The 16189-nt window shown below is 52.8% G+C and overlaps 1 protein-coding gene across 3 annotated transcripts in view; it reads right to left on the reverse strand.

Moving 5' to 3' along the window:
- Window positions 1-16189, reverse strand: part of LTBP4 (latent transforming growth factor beta binding protein 4) — a gene marked incomplete at its 5' end in the record, with an annotated part of 63502 nt that overhangs the window by 5558 nt on the left and 41755 nt on the right. For 2 of the 3 annotated variants that reach the window (XM_081868644.1, XM_081868645.1), the window contains 14 exons: window positions 847-996; window positions 1946-2074; window positions 2223-2297; window positions 3952-4176; window positions 4307-4450; window positions 4646-4771; window positions 5539-5670; window positions 6996-7127; window positions 7212-7334; window positions 12688-12813; window positions 13102-13227; window positions 13328-13453; window positions 13844-13969; window positions 15033-15158. In XM_081868644.1, the coding sequence (XP_081724770.1) occupies window positions 847-996; window positions 1946-2074; window positions 2223-2297; window positions 3952-4176; window positions 4307-4450; window positions 4646-4771; window positions 5539-5670; window positions 6996-7127; window positions 7212-7334; window positions 12688-12813; window positions 13102-13227; window positions 13328-13453; window positions 13844-13969; window positions 15033-15158 (1866 nt within the window). The remainder of the gene's footprint in view (window positions 1-846; window positions 997-1945; window positions 2075-2222; window positions 2298-3951; window positions 4177-4306; window positions 4451-4645; window positions 4772-5538; window positions 5671-6995; window positions 7128-7211; window positions 7335-12687; window positions 12814-13101; window positions 13228-13327; window positions 13454-13843; window positions 13970-15032; window positions 15159-16189) is intronic. The other variant, XM_081868646.1, reaches the window with a different exon arrangement.

The following is a 16189-nucleotide window of genomic DNA, read 5'->3' on the forward strand; positions in this document are numbered from 1 at the left end:
TTCCCCACCTCCAGAACCAGCTGAGCCGGGGCTGGGGCATGGAGCCTGAAGGGTCCTCACCTGTGCTGGATCCTCAGGTGCAGGCACCAGCTGAGTCTGCTCTGGCTCCTGAGGGGGTGGAGGACCCATTGCCTGCAGGTGCTCCACTCTCAGCCCCGTCAGGGGAAGCTGAGGTTGCCTCTGGTCTGGTAACCCTCCAGCCTCTCCTGAGCTGCAGAGGCTCAGGGCAGAGAGGCGAAGGGAACTAAGTTCCCGCAGGAGGAGAGCTCGCCTCCAGGCCAGGAGAGGCGAGTCACCTGAGGATCGGGGCCACCCTATGCCTCGGGGCAGATAAAAGCCTGCCAGTCCCAGTCCCAGTCCCAAGTTGCGGGAGCAGCATTGTTGGTTGCTAGTTCCTGCCTGAGCTCCTGACCTGCCCTGGCTCCCGGCTTGCAAGCCTGTTCCTGACTTCACCCGACTCCCTGCCCTCACCCAGCTCCAGCTACTACGGACTGCCTCCCCGTTGCACCTTTGACCACAGACCGGACTTGGACCATGCCTCTCGGGTAACCCGTGGGACCAGCACACGAGGCAATGCTTGGCAGGAGTGGCGCATCCACCCTCGCTCACTCAGCGCACTCGTTCGGTGTTCCCCGGACTCTTGCCTGGCGCCCTCCAGAACTTGGCACCCTGGCGCCCTGTGCCACTGGCCTCTATGGGCAAGATGGGCCTGGTTGGGAGGGAGCCCACGCAGGAATCGAAGGGAGGGAGGGAGGGAGAGGGAGGCCAGGATGGATCAGGGAGAGAGAAACAGCCGAGGGGGGAAACTGGGAAGTGGGTGGGTGTGGGGAGGGGTCTGCCCCATACCTGCGCCTTGGCTGTCGTTGGTCACACAGCGGCGATGTGAAGCGTCCAGCACCAGGGGGGCAGCGCAGGAGCAGTAGTAGGAGCCAATGGTGTTGATGCAGCGCCCCCCCACGCAAGGCTCCGCCTCCTCGTCAAGGCACTCATCGTTATCTGGGGAGGGACAAGGGGGGGTCAGAGGAGCGGGGGGCCCCTTTGTTTTGCAGAATCATAGAATTGCAGAGTCGGGAAAAGGCCCCAAGGGTCATGAAACCCTCTGCAATTTAGCTAGTTCTTAAAGTTTATACGCTGCTCGACTGCAAAAACAACAGCTAATATACTGTATTTTTTGCTCTATAAGACTCACTTTTCCCCTCCTAAAAAGTAAGGGGAAATGTGTGTGCGTCTTATGGAGCGAATGCAGGCTGCGCAGCTATCCCAGAAGCCAGAACAGCAAGAGGGATCGCTGCTTTCGCTGTGCAGCGATCCCTCTTGCTGTTCTGGCTTCTGAGATTCAGAATATTTTTTTCTTGATTTCCTCCTCCAAAAACTAGGTGCGTCTTGTGGTCTGGTGCGTCTTATAGAACAAAAAATACAGTAGTTATCAATAATAGTTTAAAATGTTCAGAAATTTAATAGGCTTAAAACAGATTGAAACTTGCACAGAATTTCTGAACATCTGGGTTAGGCTCAGTGCTTTTTTCCCGGGGGGATGCATAGCCCTAAACATTTTGCGAATCTTTGTACTTTTGTCCATGTACTGTATTTATCCCCCGCCGAACTGAATTATAAAATGGTGATTTCCATGAGTCAAAATGAGAGTACCCCTAAACATTTATTTTTGGGGGGGAAAGCACTGGTCCGCCTTCTCTAAATGGGGACGTTTCAAGCACAGCGAAGGTGGCACGTCCTGATTTCAAGAGGCAGGGAGTTCCAAAGGGTCAGGGTTAATTGATTTCTTGCCAATGTGGGCAGCCTGTGGCACCTGCAAGAGTGCCAGGTCTGCTGATGCAGCTGGTCAAGTGGGCACGTGTGGGTGGGAGGAGGGACCTGTTTACCCGTGGGGTCCCTCTGGGGCATAACCGGGGCAGAAGGGGGTTTGGAGGCGGACAGAGGCTCTCACCAATGCACTCCAAGTGCTGCATCTCGTAGTAGTAGCCGTTGGGGCAGTAGCAGGCGTAGCCAGGGACCTTGTTGACGCAGACGCCCCCCTTGCACACCTGGGCGTTGAAGAGGGAGCACTCGTCCACATCTGCCCAGGACAAGGAGAGGGTCAGTGAGAGAGAGCCCCCCAGGACCAAGGGCTCCGCGCCCAGAAACCCCACTGCCTCCTGGGTGCCAAGGACAGACCCAGGAGGGTGGGCAGGGCACAGGTTCCCCCCAAGAGCAGCAAATCTCACCTGCGAGGGAGGAGAGGCTTCCGGTGATGGGGGCAGCGAAGCCGTTGCCGTGAGGACACAGGGCCTGGTACTCAGCTGGGGGGCGGAAGGAGGAGAGGACCCGTCAGCAGAGCCCAAGGACCCTCTGCTTCAGCCCTGCTTGCAGAACCCTGCAGAAGTTCACCCCCCGCACCCTAACAGGCAGTGTTGCCTAGTGGTTGGAGTGTCAGACTAGGACATGGGTTGGCAAACTAAGGCCCGTGGGCCGGATCAGGCCCATTTGCCTTCTAAATCCATCCTGTGTGCCGAAATCTCCGTTTGACTGAGCTACTCCTCCAGTTGAGCCTGTGGAAACTCCAACGACCTAAGCCTTTGACGAGGCTTCAGGCACGTTCACTCATTACAGAGAGTATCCAAGCAGCAGAAGGACGAGAAATATGAGCTACATTGCTAAGAGTTTTATTTCAAACAACACAGACAGAAAAGAATATACAGCCTCTCTCTGTGAAAGGCAGAGAACAACTGGTACAAAGAAACGGGAAACCAGTAACATCATCCGTCTCCCGTGAGACTTCCAACAGTCTGGAATGTAAACAGAGTCTTGTGACTCCAAGCGCTGCACAGTGCGGACGGTCCAGGAATCACCGCGTGGATTGCCAGCACGCGTGTTCTTTCCCTCTCCCTCACAGGGTGGCGCCACCAGCACCTCCTCCCTCCCTCCCTCCTCCTGGCTTCTCCCCGCCCTGCCTAGAGGAGGAAGGGGGCTGGGCTTTGTTGCTGCCAGCCCCTTCCGGAGCCCTTTTGCGTGCCGCTCATCGTCCCTCTGCCGCCGCTGCCACCAGCCCTGGCCACTTGCAAGACACAGGAGCCGAGGTTGGCTGAGTGCCCCCTCAAGCGGCCGCCATTTAAAGCAGCCCCCATGTGGAGCCCTTTCGCGCGCTGCTCATCGTCCCTCTGCCACCGTTCACCCCTCCCCAAATAGTCCAGCCCCCCACAAGGTCTGAGGGACAGTGGACCAGCCCCTTGCTGAAATGTGTTGAGGACCCCTGGACTAGGACATGGGTGAGACCATGAAGCTCTCCCTGCATGACCAGGGTCAGTGACTGCCTCAGCCTAGCCTACCTCACAAGGTTGTTGTTGTGGGGATGAAATGAGACGAGGGCTTGAATTCCCCCTCAGGCTTAGGGCTCAGTGGACCCTTCCTCGCCTCTGTGAGCTCCTTACTCAGGGCAGCTGTTTACCAGCTCCATCTGGTACGCAGGATGAGACCCTCCCTGCCCGCGGACTGCCTCGCCAGAGTGGTGCATGCTCTAGTTATCTCTCGCTTGGACTACTGCAATGCGCTCTTTGTGGGGCTACCTTGGAAGGTGACCCGGAAACTGCAATTAATCCAGAACGCAACAGCTAGACTGGGGACTGGGAGCGGCCGCCGAGACCATATAACACCGGTCTTGAAAGACCTACATTGGGCCCCAGTACGTTTCTGAGCACAATTCAAAGTGTTGGTGCTGACCTTTAAAGCCCTAAACGGCCTTGGTCCAGTATACCTGAAGGAGCGTCTCCACTCCCATCATCCAGTCCAGACCCTGAGGTCCAGCTCCAAGGGCCTTCTGGCGGTTCCCTCACTGTGAGAAGCCAAGTTACAGGGACGCAGGCAGAGGGCCTTCTCGGTGGTGGCGCCCGCCCTGTGGGGAAGCCCACCCAGATGGGCAGGGTATAAATAATAAATTATTATTATTATTATTACTACCTGTCCCTGGGGCAGGGCAAGCCTGGATGTGACAGTCGACCCCCCAGCCGTGGCCCAGGCTGCAGCAGCACTCTTGGCGCGTGGCGTTCCAGGCCAAGACGTTCTCACAAGCCTGCGCTGCGTTGGGGTCATAGTAGCATTCTCGCCGAACGCCCTCGCCAGTCCCAGAGGGCCAGGTCTCGGGCCGCGGAGCCTCGGGGCGGCGAGGGAAGGCCTGGGGCCGCGCTGGAAAAGGCAGAAGGGGGGGGGGAGAGTTGGAGGAGGTCTGGGAAAGAGCAGCCAGGGTGATTGAGGGGGGAAGCGACTCCCCTATGGAGAAAGGACCCCCCCCCCAGCCCAGCTCAAAGCCTCTCACCGGCTCCTGGCACAGCGACACAGCGCCCGATCATGGGGTCAAATTCTTCGCCCGCCCGGGGGCAGATGCAGAGGAAGGAGCCCTCCACATTCTCACAGGGAGCAGTGCCACACACCCCTTGCAGCGTCTCACACTCGTTCATGTCTGTGGGGGGCAGCAAAGGGGGGGTGATGGCGGAGGGGCTCACCGGAGAAATGTCCCCACCTGCCCGGTCCCCTCTGCCCCTTGTCCCCCACCCGGCAGCATGCCAGGTCCCCTACAGAGGCAGCCTCTTTCCCAGGAGACCTTGGTGGAGAACGTGGGCATCGCCAACTTCCCTCCCTCGCCCCCACCACGTACCCAGGCAATGGCGCCCGTCCCTGGCGCTCTCGTAGCCCTGGTCACAGATGCACTGGAAGGAGCCGGGCAGGTTGTGGCACACAGCGTGGGCACCACAGAGGGAGCTGTTCTGGCACTCGTCCACGTCTGGAAAACACCAGGGCAACCCACTCAGCGCTCGCTCTCTCCCTCCACCCACCGCAGGCTTGTGGGGGATGTGATATGTAAGTAGCAGTCAAGTACAACATTCCTTGTTTTCCTAGAGTGGACGTGCAGGAATGTTTGAACCAGCCAGTCAAAAACATCCTGTTTTCTCCTGGCCTGGAGCATCCTTCCTCTTGCATGGGACCTTACCTGTCCAGGTAACAAAAGGACAAGTCACGCAGCACACTCTCTCTCTTTGACTTCCTCCATCGCTGGAGCAGCTTTTTAGCTAGAAATGCTCTGTTGGTTTTCAGTCAACACTGGGATTATCCCCATATGGGCTAGATCCACATGAATATAGTTATTTGTAACCAAGTCTGCCTTCAGGGATCTAACTGTGAACTGAATGTGTGAGTAAACTTCTTTTATATACTTGACACAAGAATGCCGTCTGTTTATTCTTTTAAGAGGGATAAAAGGGAAATTACAAGGAATTTACAATTCAATAATGAATTGTATATAATAGTGAGAGGCTCACACGAGCCTGCAACCAGTTATTTGCTGTGTATTTAAAAGGGGAATGTGAAACACTGCTAAGTTAAGGAACTTGCTAGCTCAAGTTAGGAAGGATATGAATAAATAATATATCCTCCTGCCTCCCTGAACATTCCCATAGTTTGCACCCCTTTGCCAGCCTGGCCCGGGGGCAGGAGGCGCCCTCTCCCATCTGATGGGTTTGCCCCTTGTGCACCCCCCCCCCCGTGACTCACCCACACAGTCCCCGGTGGCTGTGGCCTGGTAGCCTGTCTGGCAGCTGGCAACGCAGTGGTAGGACCCCAGGGTGTTTTCGCAGCGCTTCTCCCCACAGAGGCTCATGCCGTACTCCTGGCATTCGTTGATGTCTGAAGGAAGGCCCCATAAGTACATGTTGTGGGGCAGGGGAGGAAAGAGAGGAAGGACCACAAAACGTGATGTCAAACATAAGAGCGTCAACAGAGCTTGCTGCATCAGGACAGCAGAGCAGAGAGTCCAGCGTCCTGATCGCAAGGGGTCAATAAATACGACCTGAGAGCAATGGGGACTCTCCCCTCTTGCGGTTTGCAGCAACTGGGACTCAGAAAAAATGGGAGGCAGAAGCCATTGTAGCTGAGAGCCACCCATAGGCGTCTCTCCTCCTCCATGGATTGGACTAATCCTTTTTAAAAGCCATCCAGGTCCGTGGCCGTCACTGTGGGAGGGAGTTCCACAGTTCAACTCGGTGAAGGAGGACTTTGTTTCACCTGCCCTGAACCTTCCAGCATTCAGCTTCATTGGAGTCAAGAGCCTCTCAAGTCTGGAGGGATCTCTTTGATGGGGGGGGTAGCTTCAGGAGAGAGCTTTTGCTCCTCCTCCTATTATTATTATTAATTGAATTTATATACCGCCCTATACCCGGAGGTCTTAGGGTGGTTCACTAATAATAATAATAATAATAATAATAATAATAATAATAATAATAATAAATTTTATTTATACCCCACTCTCCCTTGCCAGAGCAAGGCTCAGGGCGGATAACACCAGTAAAATTATAGTAAAAACGTAACAGGGGAAAAAACCCCAATTTAAAATACAGGTTAAAATACAATTTAAAATGCAACCTCATTTTAATAGTGGCCCATAGATCAAAACCATAAGGGGAGAGAAACATAAGGGTCAGACCGAATCCAAACCAAAGGCCAGGCGGAACAGCTCCGTCTTGCAGGCCCTGCAGACAGATGTCAAGTCCCGCAGGGCCCTAGTCTCTTGTGACAGAGCGTTCCATCAAGTCGGGGCCAGTACTGAAAAGGCCATGGCCCTAGTGGAGACCAATCTAACCACCTTGTGACCTGGGACCTCCAAAGTGTTGTCATTTGTGGACCTTAAGGTCCTTCGCGGGGCATACCAGGAGAGGCGGTCCCGTAGGTATGAGGGTCCTAGATCACAATATATGAAATCAAAATAAAAACAATAACCCAACAATACCACCCCCCCAGGCAACAAAGGAGGTGGGGACTCCTTGGCAGCCTCAGAAATCACAGTATCATAGTTGGAGGGGACCCCAAAGGTCCTGTAGTCCACCCCCAGGCGGCAAGGCAAGAATCTCAGCTCAAGCCTCCCAGACAGATGTCCACCCAGTGGAGCACCAGAGCAAAAGAGAGGCTTCCAGACCCCCCCAGACCCCCCACTTGGGCCCTGCAGCAACACTCACCAATGCAGTCTCCCGTGGTGCCAGCCTGGTAGCCGGCCTGGCAATCTGCCACGCAGCGGTAAGAGCCGGGCGTGTTCTCACAGCGCTGCGTCCCACAGAGGGCCGCCCCGTACTCCTGGCACTCGTCGATATCTAGGGGAGTGGGAGGTCAGGCCCAGGCCAGGGTTTCCTTGGCCCTCCCCCGTCTCCCTCTTGCCGCCCCCCGGTGCCCCTCACCTTCGCAGGAGGCCTTGTTGGCGCTGCTGCGAGTGCCCGGCGGGCAGTAGCAGTCGAAAGAGCCCTCGGTGTTGGCGCAGTGGCCCCCGGCACATGCCGTGCCCGGTTGGCATTCGTCAATATCTGTGGGGAGGGAGGGAAGGGGGGTCAGCATGGCAGGGAGATGCCCACCCCCCAAGGAAGAGATCCAAGACGTGAAATTAGCTAAAATGTATAAAATAAGTAATAAAGGTTGGAAATGTAAAGGAAAAGCAAGGAACATGTTATCACATGTGGTGGGAATGTAAAAAAGTGAAAAACTTCTGGGAAAATGATATGTAACGAGATGAAAAAGATGTCGAAAGATACATTTATTAAGAAACCAGAAGCATTTTTACTTGGCGTTGTAGGAGATGATAAAAATAGACAGGACTGTATGTTGTTTTTATATGCAGTGACGGCAGCAAGAATATTATTGGCACAAAAATGGAAACAGGAAGAATTACCAACGAAAGAAGAATGGAGGATGGTGTTATGTACTGAAGTTCTCACCCTGGGCCAGCAGGAGGATACTGTAGATAGTTATGCAAATGAAGGATTGAAAAGTGACGTTCAGTGATTGGATAGTTTTGTATGCAAATGAAGGATCGAAAAGTGACGTTCAGTGATTGGATAGTTTTAGAACGTTGCAACAGTTACAATTGTTCTGGAGCTCTATATAAGCAGGCTGACTGAGCTCCTCAGTTTAGTTCTGTTCCAGCTTACAAAATAAAGAGCTGCTTTGGAGAAATCGCTGTGTCGTCTGCTATGTCAACCCACAACTTAACACTGGCGACGAGGATGGGATCGATGGACATCAGAGCACAGCCAGATGCGGCCATCCTCTGAACTGAGCTGAATCACTGAGCTGAATCACAGAGCGAAATCACTGCGCGAAATCACTGGACAGAACCAATTCAGAGCTGACTGTTCTGGCTAGAGCACTGTGTTCCATCCATCGCCCTTCACGCCGGCATCGGAATCATGGCTTTACTTGTGCCTCTACCGCCGTTTGCGCCAGCCTCTGAATCATGGGACTCCTACCTCGCTCGGTTCGACTGCTACCTCCAAGCCAACGAGCTGACACAAGTATCACAGGAGCGTAAGTGGGGCCTATTCCTCAGCCTCTGTGGGCCTGAGGTGTTCGAGACGGCCCGAGCATTGGTTGCGCCTGAAGCAGTCCAGGCAACACCATGGGACACGATCCAAGAGAAGCTCTGCAACCACTACGCGCCAAAGCCGTCCAAGATTGCTGCCTGCCATGCGTTTTACTACCGGAACCGGGCAGAGGGGGAGTCAATCAACAAATACACCACCGCCCTGCGACAGGCTGCAATGCACTGCGAGTTCTGAGACTTAGACGATGCCCTGATGGATCGAATCGTCTGCGGGGTCCGGGACATCCATCTGCAACGGCGTCTCCTCGCCAAGCCAGACCTCACGCTACAGAAAGCCATTGAGGAGGCTGTGGCCTCAGAAGCTGCTGAACACTCCGCCCAAGAGATCCGCAAGTCCAGCAGCCCACGTCTTGATAGGAAGCCAGTTCCGGTGCATCACGAAGAGGCCAGCAGTGATGAGGCATCCTCCAGTGAAGACGATGATGTGCACCAGACAAAGCGGGAGCGCAGGAAGTTCCAACAGAAGTCCTAGGGCTTGACTGGTTTGATGCCCTCGGCCTGGAAGTCACCGGCATCAACTGCATCTCTAACGCAGAGACTGAGAGTCTGGTCAAAGACTTTGCCGAGGTTTTTGATGGCACTTTGGGGCAATATACAGGTACGCCCATCTCCTTTAGCCTTGATCCACAAGTCGCCCCCATCAAGCTAAAGCCACGCCGGGTTCCCTTTGCTCTCAAGGCTAAGGTGGACAAACAACTGGACAAGCTGATCGCCCAAGGAGTTTTGGAGCCGGTTGACCACGCCAAGTGGGAAACCCCCATCATCACGCCTGTCAAGCCAGACGGGTCAGTGAGAATCTGCGCTGACTACAAGTGCATGATCAACAAGGCACTTCAGCAGCACACTTATCCGGTTCCTGTTGTCCAACACCTGCTGCATTCCCTGGGTGAGGGTAAGGTCTTCGCTAAGCACCATCAGCCGGGTGCTCAACTGGGTGTGGAGGGGGTGGCCACAAGGGCCTTTTGCATCGGAGTTCCAGCCCTTCACAACCAGACAACACGAACTCTTGGCTCATCGCGGCTGTCTGCTGTGGGGAGACCGCGTCGTGATTCTCCAAAGACTCTGTCAACACATCCTGGAGGCTCTGCACGTTGGCCACCCGGGAATTGTCAAAATGAAGGTGTTGGCTCGGTGTTATGTCTGGTGGTCTAACATGGACGATGCCATCACTGCCTGGGTGTCCGCCTGTCAAGCGTGCCAAGAATTGAGGCCTGCACCACCGGCAGCTAAGGGACACACCTGGGAGAAGCCAAAGACACCCTGGTCGAGAATGGTGTGCTCGGCAAAAGAGGCACTGGCGCACCTGGACCGGGGAGACTGGCACGAGCGGGTCACAGAATACTTGTTCGTGCAACACATCACCCCTCATGCGGCCACAGGGCGGAGTCCTGCTGAACTGCTTATAGGCCGCCACCTCAGATCACCGCTCGACTGGCTGCACCCGGACTTTGCCGTGGCTAAACCCCCAGGCTGTGCCAACGCGCCACGGTCATTTCTTCCAGGAAACCAGGTCTTTGCCCGGAACTATGTGGGGGACATTCCTTGGGTGCCAGCCATAGTAGTGGGAGTCAGATACCAGGTGGCACTCGAAGACGGACGATTGTGGCGCCGGCACATAGACCAGCTTAGGCGCAGGGTTGGGGACTTGGACACTACCGTGGTGCCCCCAGCTGCGCTTGTGGCTCCAGAAGAGACACTTACAGATGGCGAGGCTCCACCTACACCTCCCTCGCAAACTGCCAGGGTGGAGCCGAACCAAGCCGCTTCAGAGGGTCTGCCAGACTTACCACAGGCTCAGACCACTCCACTTTCGGAGGCTCCACCCACAGCAGCGGATCCAGGGGATTTGGTTTCAACGCCACCTAGGGTCGCACCACAGCCTCAGCAAGAATTGTGTGGCCCCCCGGACTTGGCTACCAGTCCCCGGCGGTCTGGCAGAGTTTCCAAGCGCCCAACTTATTTCAAGGACTATGTTGTTTTACATGTATCACTGTTGGTCTAAGTATGGGAAATGTAACCGATATGCTTTTGTGCTTAATTGAACCATTACATGTAGTGCTGTATATAAGGAAACCATTACGATTGTAACTAACGCCTTATCTCGGTGGGGAGGGGTGTTATGTACTGAAGTTCTCACCCTGGGCCAGCAGGGGGATACTGTAGATAGTTATGCAAATGAAGGATTGAAAAGTGACGTTCAGTGATTGGATAGTTTTGTATGCAAATGAAGGATCGAAAAGTGACGTTCAGTGATTGGATAGTTTTAGAACGTTGCAACAGTTACAATTGTTCTGGAGCTCTATATAAGCAGGCTGACTGAGCTCCTCAGTTTAGTTCTGTTCCAGCTTACAAAATAAAGAGCTGCTTTGGAGAAATTGCTGTGTCATCTGCTATGTCAACCCACAACCCAACAGATGAAATCGATGGACTATGCAGAATTAGATAAATTACGCTAGTAGGATTGCAAGAAGTTTTGTTAAGGAGGATTAGTTGAAATATTGCAAAAAAAGACTATGAGGAAAATTACTAGTTAATGATAATTAAGAGTTACAGAAAAAGACGGGAAATCACCAGAGGAGATGAAAAAATAAAAAATATTGTATAAGATAAGAAATTATGTTATATGAATGTTGGAAATGATATGTTAAAAAAAACTAATAAATACAGTTGAAACTCGGAAAATTAGAATATCGTGGAAAAGTTCATTTATTTCAGTAATTCAACTTAAAAGGTGAAACTAATATATGAGATAGAAATGAAATCAGGAAATGAAATTGGACCTCTGTGAAGTAGAAGCATGCACATGTACTCAGTACTTGGTTTGGGATCCTTTTGCATCAATTACTGCCTCAATGCGGCGTGGCATGGATGCTATCAGCCTGTGGCACTGCTGAGGAGTTATGGAAGACCAGGAAGCCTCAATAGCAGCCTGTTTTGCTGATTTCATTTAATATTCTAATTTTCTGAGATTGTTAATTTGGGGTTTTCATCAGCTGTACGCCATGATCATCACAATGATCACAAATCAAGGCTTGACATATTTCGCTTTGCATGTTATGAGTCGATCTCATATATTAGTTTCACCTTTTAAGTTGAATCACTGAAATAAATGAACTTTTCCACGATATTCTAATTTTCTGAGTTTCATATATATATATATATATATATGCAGGTTTTGGTGTCCTCGGGTGTCTTCCCGTGTAAAAGTTGGGGTGTCTAGGCGACGTTTCGACGAGGTCTCACTCGTCATCTTCAGGCTGGTGCTTTCGGCTTCTTGTTACTGGAACAGAGCAGGATCTCAGTGTTTGAGTTCCTATAAATACTGTAGAGGGGGTGTGGTGTATAGCCTCCAATGTTCTGGGCAGAGAGGAAGTTCCCAGGCTAGTGTGCCTTTTCTTCTTTTGTTCCTTAATTACTTGAGAGATATCTTGAGTGATTTCTTGAGTGATATCCTGAGTACCACTTAGGTGGGTCATTAGGTGTGGATTAGTTGTTAAAGTCTTTGTGTCTTGACCTCTTGAACTTTGTGAAGAGTTTTCCTGAGAAGATGGCTGTACTGTACTTAGTTGTGCTCTGGCTTGGCTTCGTGTATAGGGGCGAGCTGTGGTTCCCCTGCAATCCCTACACAGATCTGGCTGACACAAGCCACAAAACCACAGCTCGCCCCTATACACGAAGCCAAGCCAGAGCACAACTAAGTACAGTACAGCCATCTTCTCAGGAAAACTCTTCACAAAGTTCAAGAGGTCAAGACACAAAGACTTTAGCAACTAATCCACACCTAATGACCCACCTAAGTGGTACTCAGGATATCACTCAAGAAATCACTCAAGATATCTCTCAAGTAATTAAGGAACAAAAGAAGAAAAGGCACACTAGCCTGGGAACTTCCTCTCTGCCCAGAACATTGGAGGCTATACACCACACCCCCTCTACAGTATTTATAGGAACTCAAACACTGAGATCCTGCTCTGTTCCAGTAACAAGAAGCCGAAAGCACCAGCCTGAAGATGACGAGTGAGACCTCGTCGAAACGTCGCCTAGACACCCCAACTTTTACACGGGAAGACACCCGAGGACACCAAAACCTGCATTCCTGTACCCGTGAAAATCTACGAAAGCAAATATATATATATATATATATATATATATATATATATATATATATATGAAGAGATCCAAGATGGCTGCCTCCCTCCGTCTCCCAGGCCGCATCTGTGCCAGTCTGCATCTTGTGCCAGGCGGCCCTCGGGTGGCCCTCGGGGTCCGGGGCCCCTTACCGATGCAGGAGGCCCCGCTGGGGGCGATGGTGAAGCCCTGGGCACACAGGCAAGTGTAGGAGCCTTCGGTGTTGAGGCACTCGCCCCGCGGGAAGCAGAAGTCGCCCTCCAGGCACTCGTTGACGTCTGGGGGGCAGAGAAAGAGGCGGGGGGGGCGTTGGGGGTGCTCAGCCGGGGGAGGAGGCTCAGAGGCGGCCGGGGGGGGGCACCTTCAAACTCCAGAAGGGCTGCCCCACGGAAGTTTCTTTTTGCAAGGGACCCCTAAGGGTCATCCAGCCCAACCCTGTGCCCTGGCAGAGCACACCGGAACACGCTGCCAAGGGAACAAGCAGAGGTGGGCAGGGTCTGCCCCCAGGGGTGCCCAGTGCCAAATCCCCCGCCCCACCCCAGTCGCCCGCCCCCTGCCCCCCTCACCCACGCAGGACGTCCCCGTGCCCTCTGCGCGGTACCCTCGTCCACACTGGCAGCGGAAGGAGCCCTCCGTGTTGATGCAGCGCCCTTGAGGCCCGCAGGGCGTTCCCGCGGCGCACTCGTCCATGTCTGGAAAGGGGCAGATGGGGAGAGTCAGGGGCCCCGTGGGGCTGAGCCCAACCCCCAAGCCCCCCCCCCAAGCAAGGCGCCTCCCCTCTCCGTCTCTCACCCAGGCACTGGTTTTCCGTCAGGCTGGCACGGAATCCTGCAGGGCAGAGGCAGCGGTACCCGCCGGGCACGTTCTCGCAGCGCCCAGACCCACAGGGTGGGGGGTTCTGCTGGCATTCATCCACATCTGGTGGGGGGGGGGGAGACAAGAGAGACAGACCAGAAATTCACCATGACCAATTTTTTCTTCTTACCCTCCCTTCCTTATTCTCTCAACCCCCCTGCGAGGTAGGCCAAGTGGAGCAGCAGCGACTGGCCAGAGACTTTGTGGCCGAGCGGGAGAATTCGAACCCCGGTCTCCCGGGTCCCAAGCCAACGCTCAAACCACTGCCTGCGCCGCACCAAACATCTCCAGATTCGCGTTTCGAAATCAAGATCTCTGCGCATGGGCAGGGGTGCTGCCTCTCGTCTTGCCACCCCCCTGCCCAGCCCTAGAAGCAGTCTCCTGGGAATTGGGGGGGGAGACGCGGACCCCAAGGCAGCAGCAGTGTCTCCACGCTCTCCTTGGCCCTCTCACCTACGCACTGGGTGCCCAGCGGGTGGGGCTGGTAGCCGATGGGGCAGCTGCAGCGGTAGCCCCCAGGGACGTTTTCGCAGCGGCCGGGTTGGCAGATGGTGGGGGTCTCCCGGCACTCGTCCACATCTGCAAAAGAACAGCAATGGAGGCCTGGGGGGCTTCTCTGCCCCCGACGCTCCCTCCCTCCCAAGGGACTGGGGGCCAGGGTGGTCCGGAAGACCCCCCCCCCAATGGACAGATGGAGAGGGGGCTGGCTGGCTGGGATCAGGGTGGATAAAAATCAATGATTTATTTTTATTTTTTAAAAATCAGATTTTTAAAATTTAAATCAGATTTTTAAAATGCTTTTGGAGGAATAATCTTTCTAAAGATTTTCTATTTAAATGACATTATAGTCCAAAGACTATTTATTCATCCGGAAATAAGGATTTGTTTTAAGTTTTTCATGTGTGCTAACATTCAGTCTTAATTTGTTGGGTTTTTTTTTTAAAAAAACTGTTTAACCACATCGGTTAACAAACATGGATACATATGCTATAATGTTATTGTTTTAGTTAAATAAATGGTTGAAATGGTTATTAAGGAAATGATTATTTATCTCCTTCCAATCAAGTACAGCAGAAAAGTTGTCCAAATATCAACAGTTAACTTATGACACCTCACCAGAATTTCATAATTACCTGTCTAGGTATTTCTGATAGTTTAACCAAATCAGGAATTGTTGATATAACTGTAAAAACTACTCTGAAAATTTATGATTCCAAAAAGGAAACCTTCCACTGGTTGTAAATATTAAGATGATACCAGCAAGAACGAATCTTTCTGTATAAAAAAAATATGATTTCAATCAAGCCTTACTGAATAGTGATTAAAATTGTGATTTAAATCAAACCCACCCTGGCAGGGACCCCCGACTTGCTCTGCTGCTGGGTCCCAGGAGGAGGCAGGTTGGGGGAACGTTCTGCAAAAGGGCTCTGTGTCTAGAGTAGTTGCTTGGCATGTAGAAGGCACCCAGGCCCCTCCCTGGTGGCAGCACCTGCAGGGAGGGCTGCCTCTGCTGCTGCCAGCCTGTGTAAGCAACCCTGAGGCAGGTGGGCCCAGTGGTCTGAGCCAGGGCAAGGCAGCTTCCCCCGGGAGGTGGTCTTTGGGGGCCGAGAGCATGGACCCCAACCTGGCTGCCCTCTCTCACCCAAGCATTCGGTGCCCGTGGGGCCGGGCTGGAAGCCGGAGGGGCAGCTGCACTGGTAGGAGCCGGGCGTGTTCTGGCAGCGTCCGCGGGCGCAGGGCGGGGGGCTCTGGGAGCATTCGTCAACGTCTGGGGGGAGAGAAAGGGGTCACATTCAACTTTGGGCTTGGGAAAGGCTGCAGGAAACTAATTTGAAATTTTCTTTCTTTTTTCTTTTTAACTTCATTGCAAAACAATTGACATAGAACAACACAGACAGACAAAGACCTTGAGGACAACTAAACATTAACTAACAACACATCGCCTAACTTCACACACTTTTGACTTCCAATTCACCTCATTGTGCTTTCTACATATTCTTAACCTTTAATAAATAATAATAATAATAATAATAATAATAATAATAATAATAATAATTTATTTATATCCCGCCCTCCCCAGCCAAATCCGGACTCAGAGTGGCTAACAACAGTAAAATGATACAACATTCTAAAATCAATTCATTATAAAATCAGTTCAAATCAGATTAATGGCAACCATTGGGCTAGAGTTCTGTGAGGCTCACCAAAGGATGGGGGTCAGACTGTGCCTTGGCCAAAGGCCAGGTGGAACAGCTCTGTCTTGCAGGCCCTGCGGAAAGATGTCAAGTCCTGCAGGGCCCTAGTCTCTTGTGACAGAGTGTTCCACCAGGTTGGAGACGCAGCCGAAAAAGCCCTGGCTCTGGTTGAGGCCAGCCTAACCTCTCTGTGGCCCGGGACTGTCAGGATGTTTTTGTTTGAAGTCCGTAAGTTCCTCTGTGGGGCATACCAGGAGAGGCGGTCCCGTAGGTACGAGGGTCCTAGGCCGTATAGGGCTTTAAAGGTTAAAACCAGCACCTTCAACTTGACCCTGTACTCCACCGGGAGCCAGTGCAGCTGGTATAGCACCGGATGAATCTGATCCCATGGCAGGGACCCCATAAGGAGTCTCGCTGCGGCATTCTGCACCCGCTGGAGTTTCTGGGTCAGTCTCAAGGGCAGCCCCACGTAGAGCGAGTTACAATAATCCAGTCTGGAGGTGACCGTCGCGTGGATCACAGTGGCTAGGTCAGGGCGAGAGAGGTAAGGAGCCAACTGCTTAGCTTGGCGGAGATGGAAAAATGCCGCCTTTGTTATAGCTGT

This window comes from Podarcis erhardii (assembly GCF_964252035.2).
Source record: "Podarcis erhardii genome assembly, chromosome: 7".
In the NCBI taxonomy this organism is placed as follows: Eukaryota; Metazoa; Chordata; class Lepidosauria; order Squamata; family Lacertidae; genus Podarcis; species Podarcis erhardii.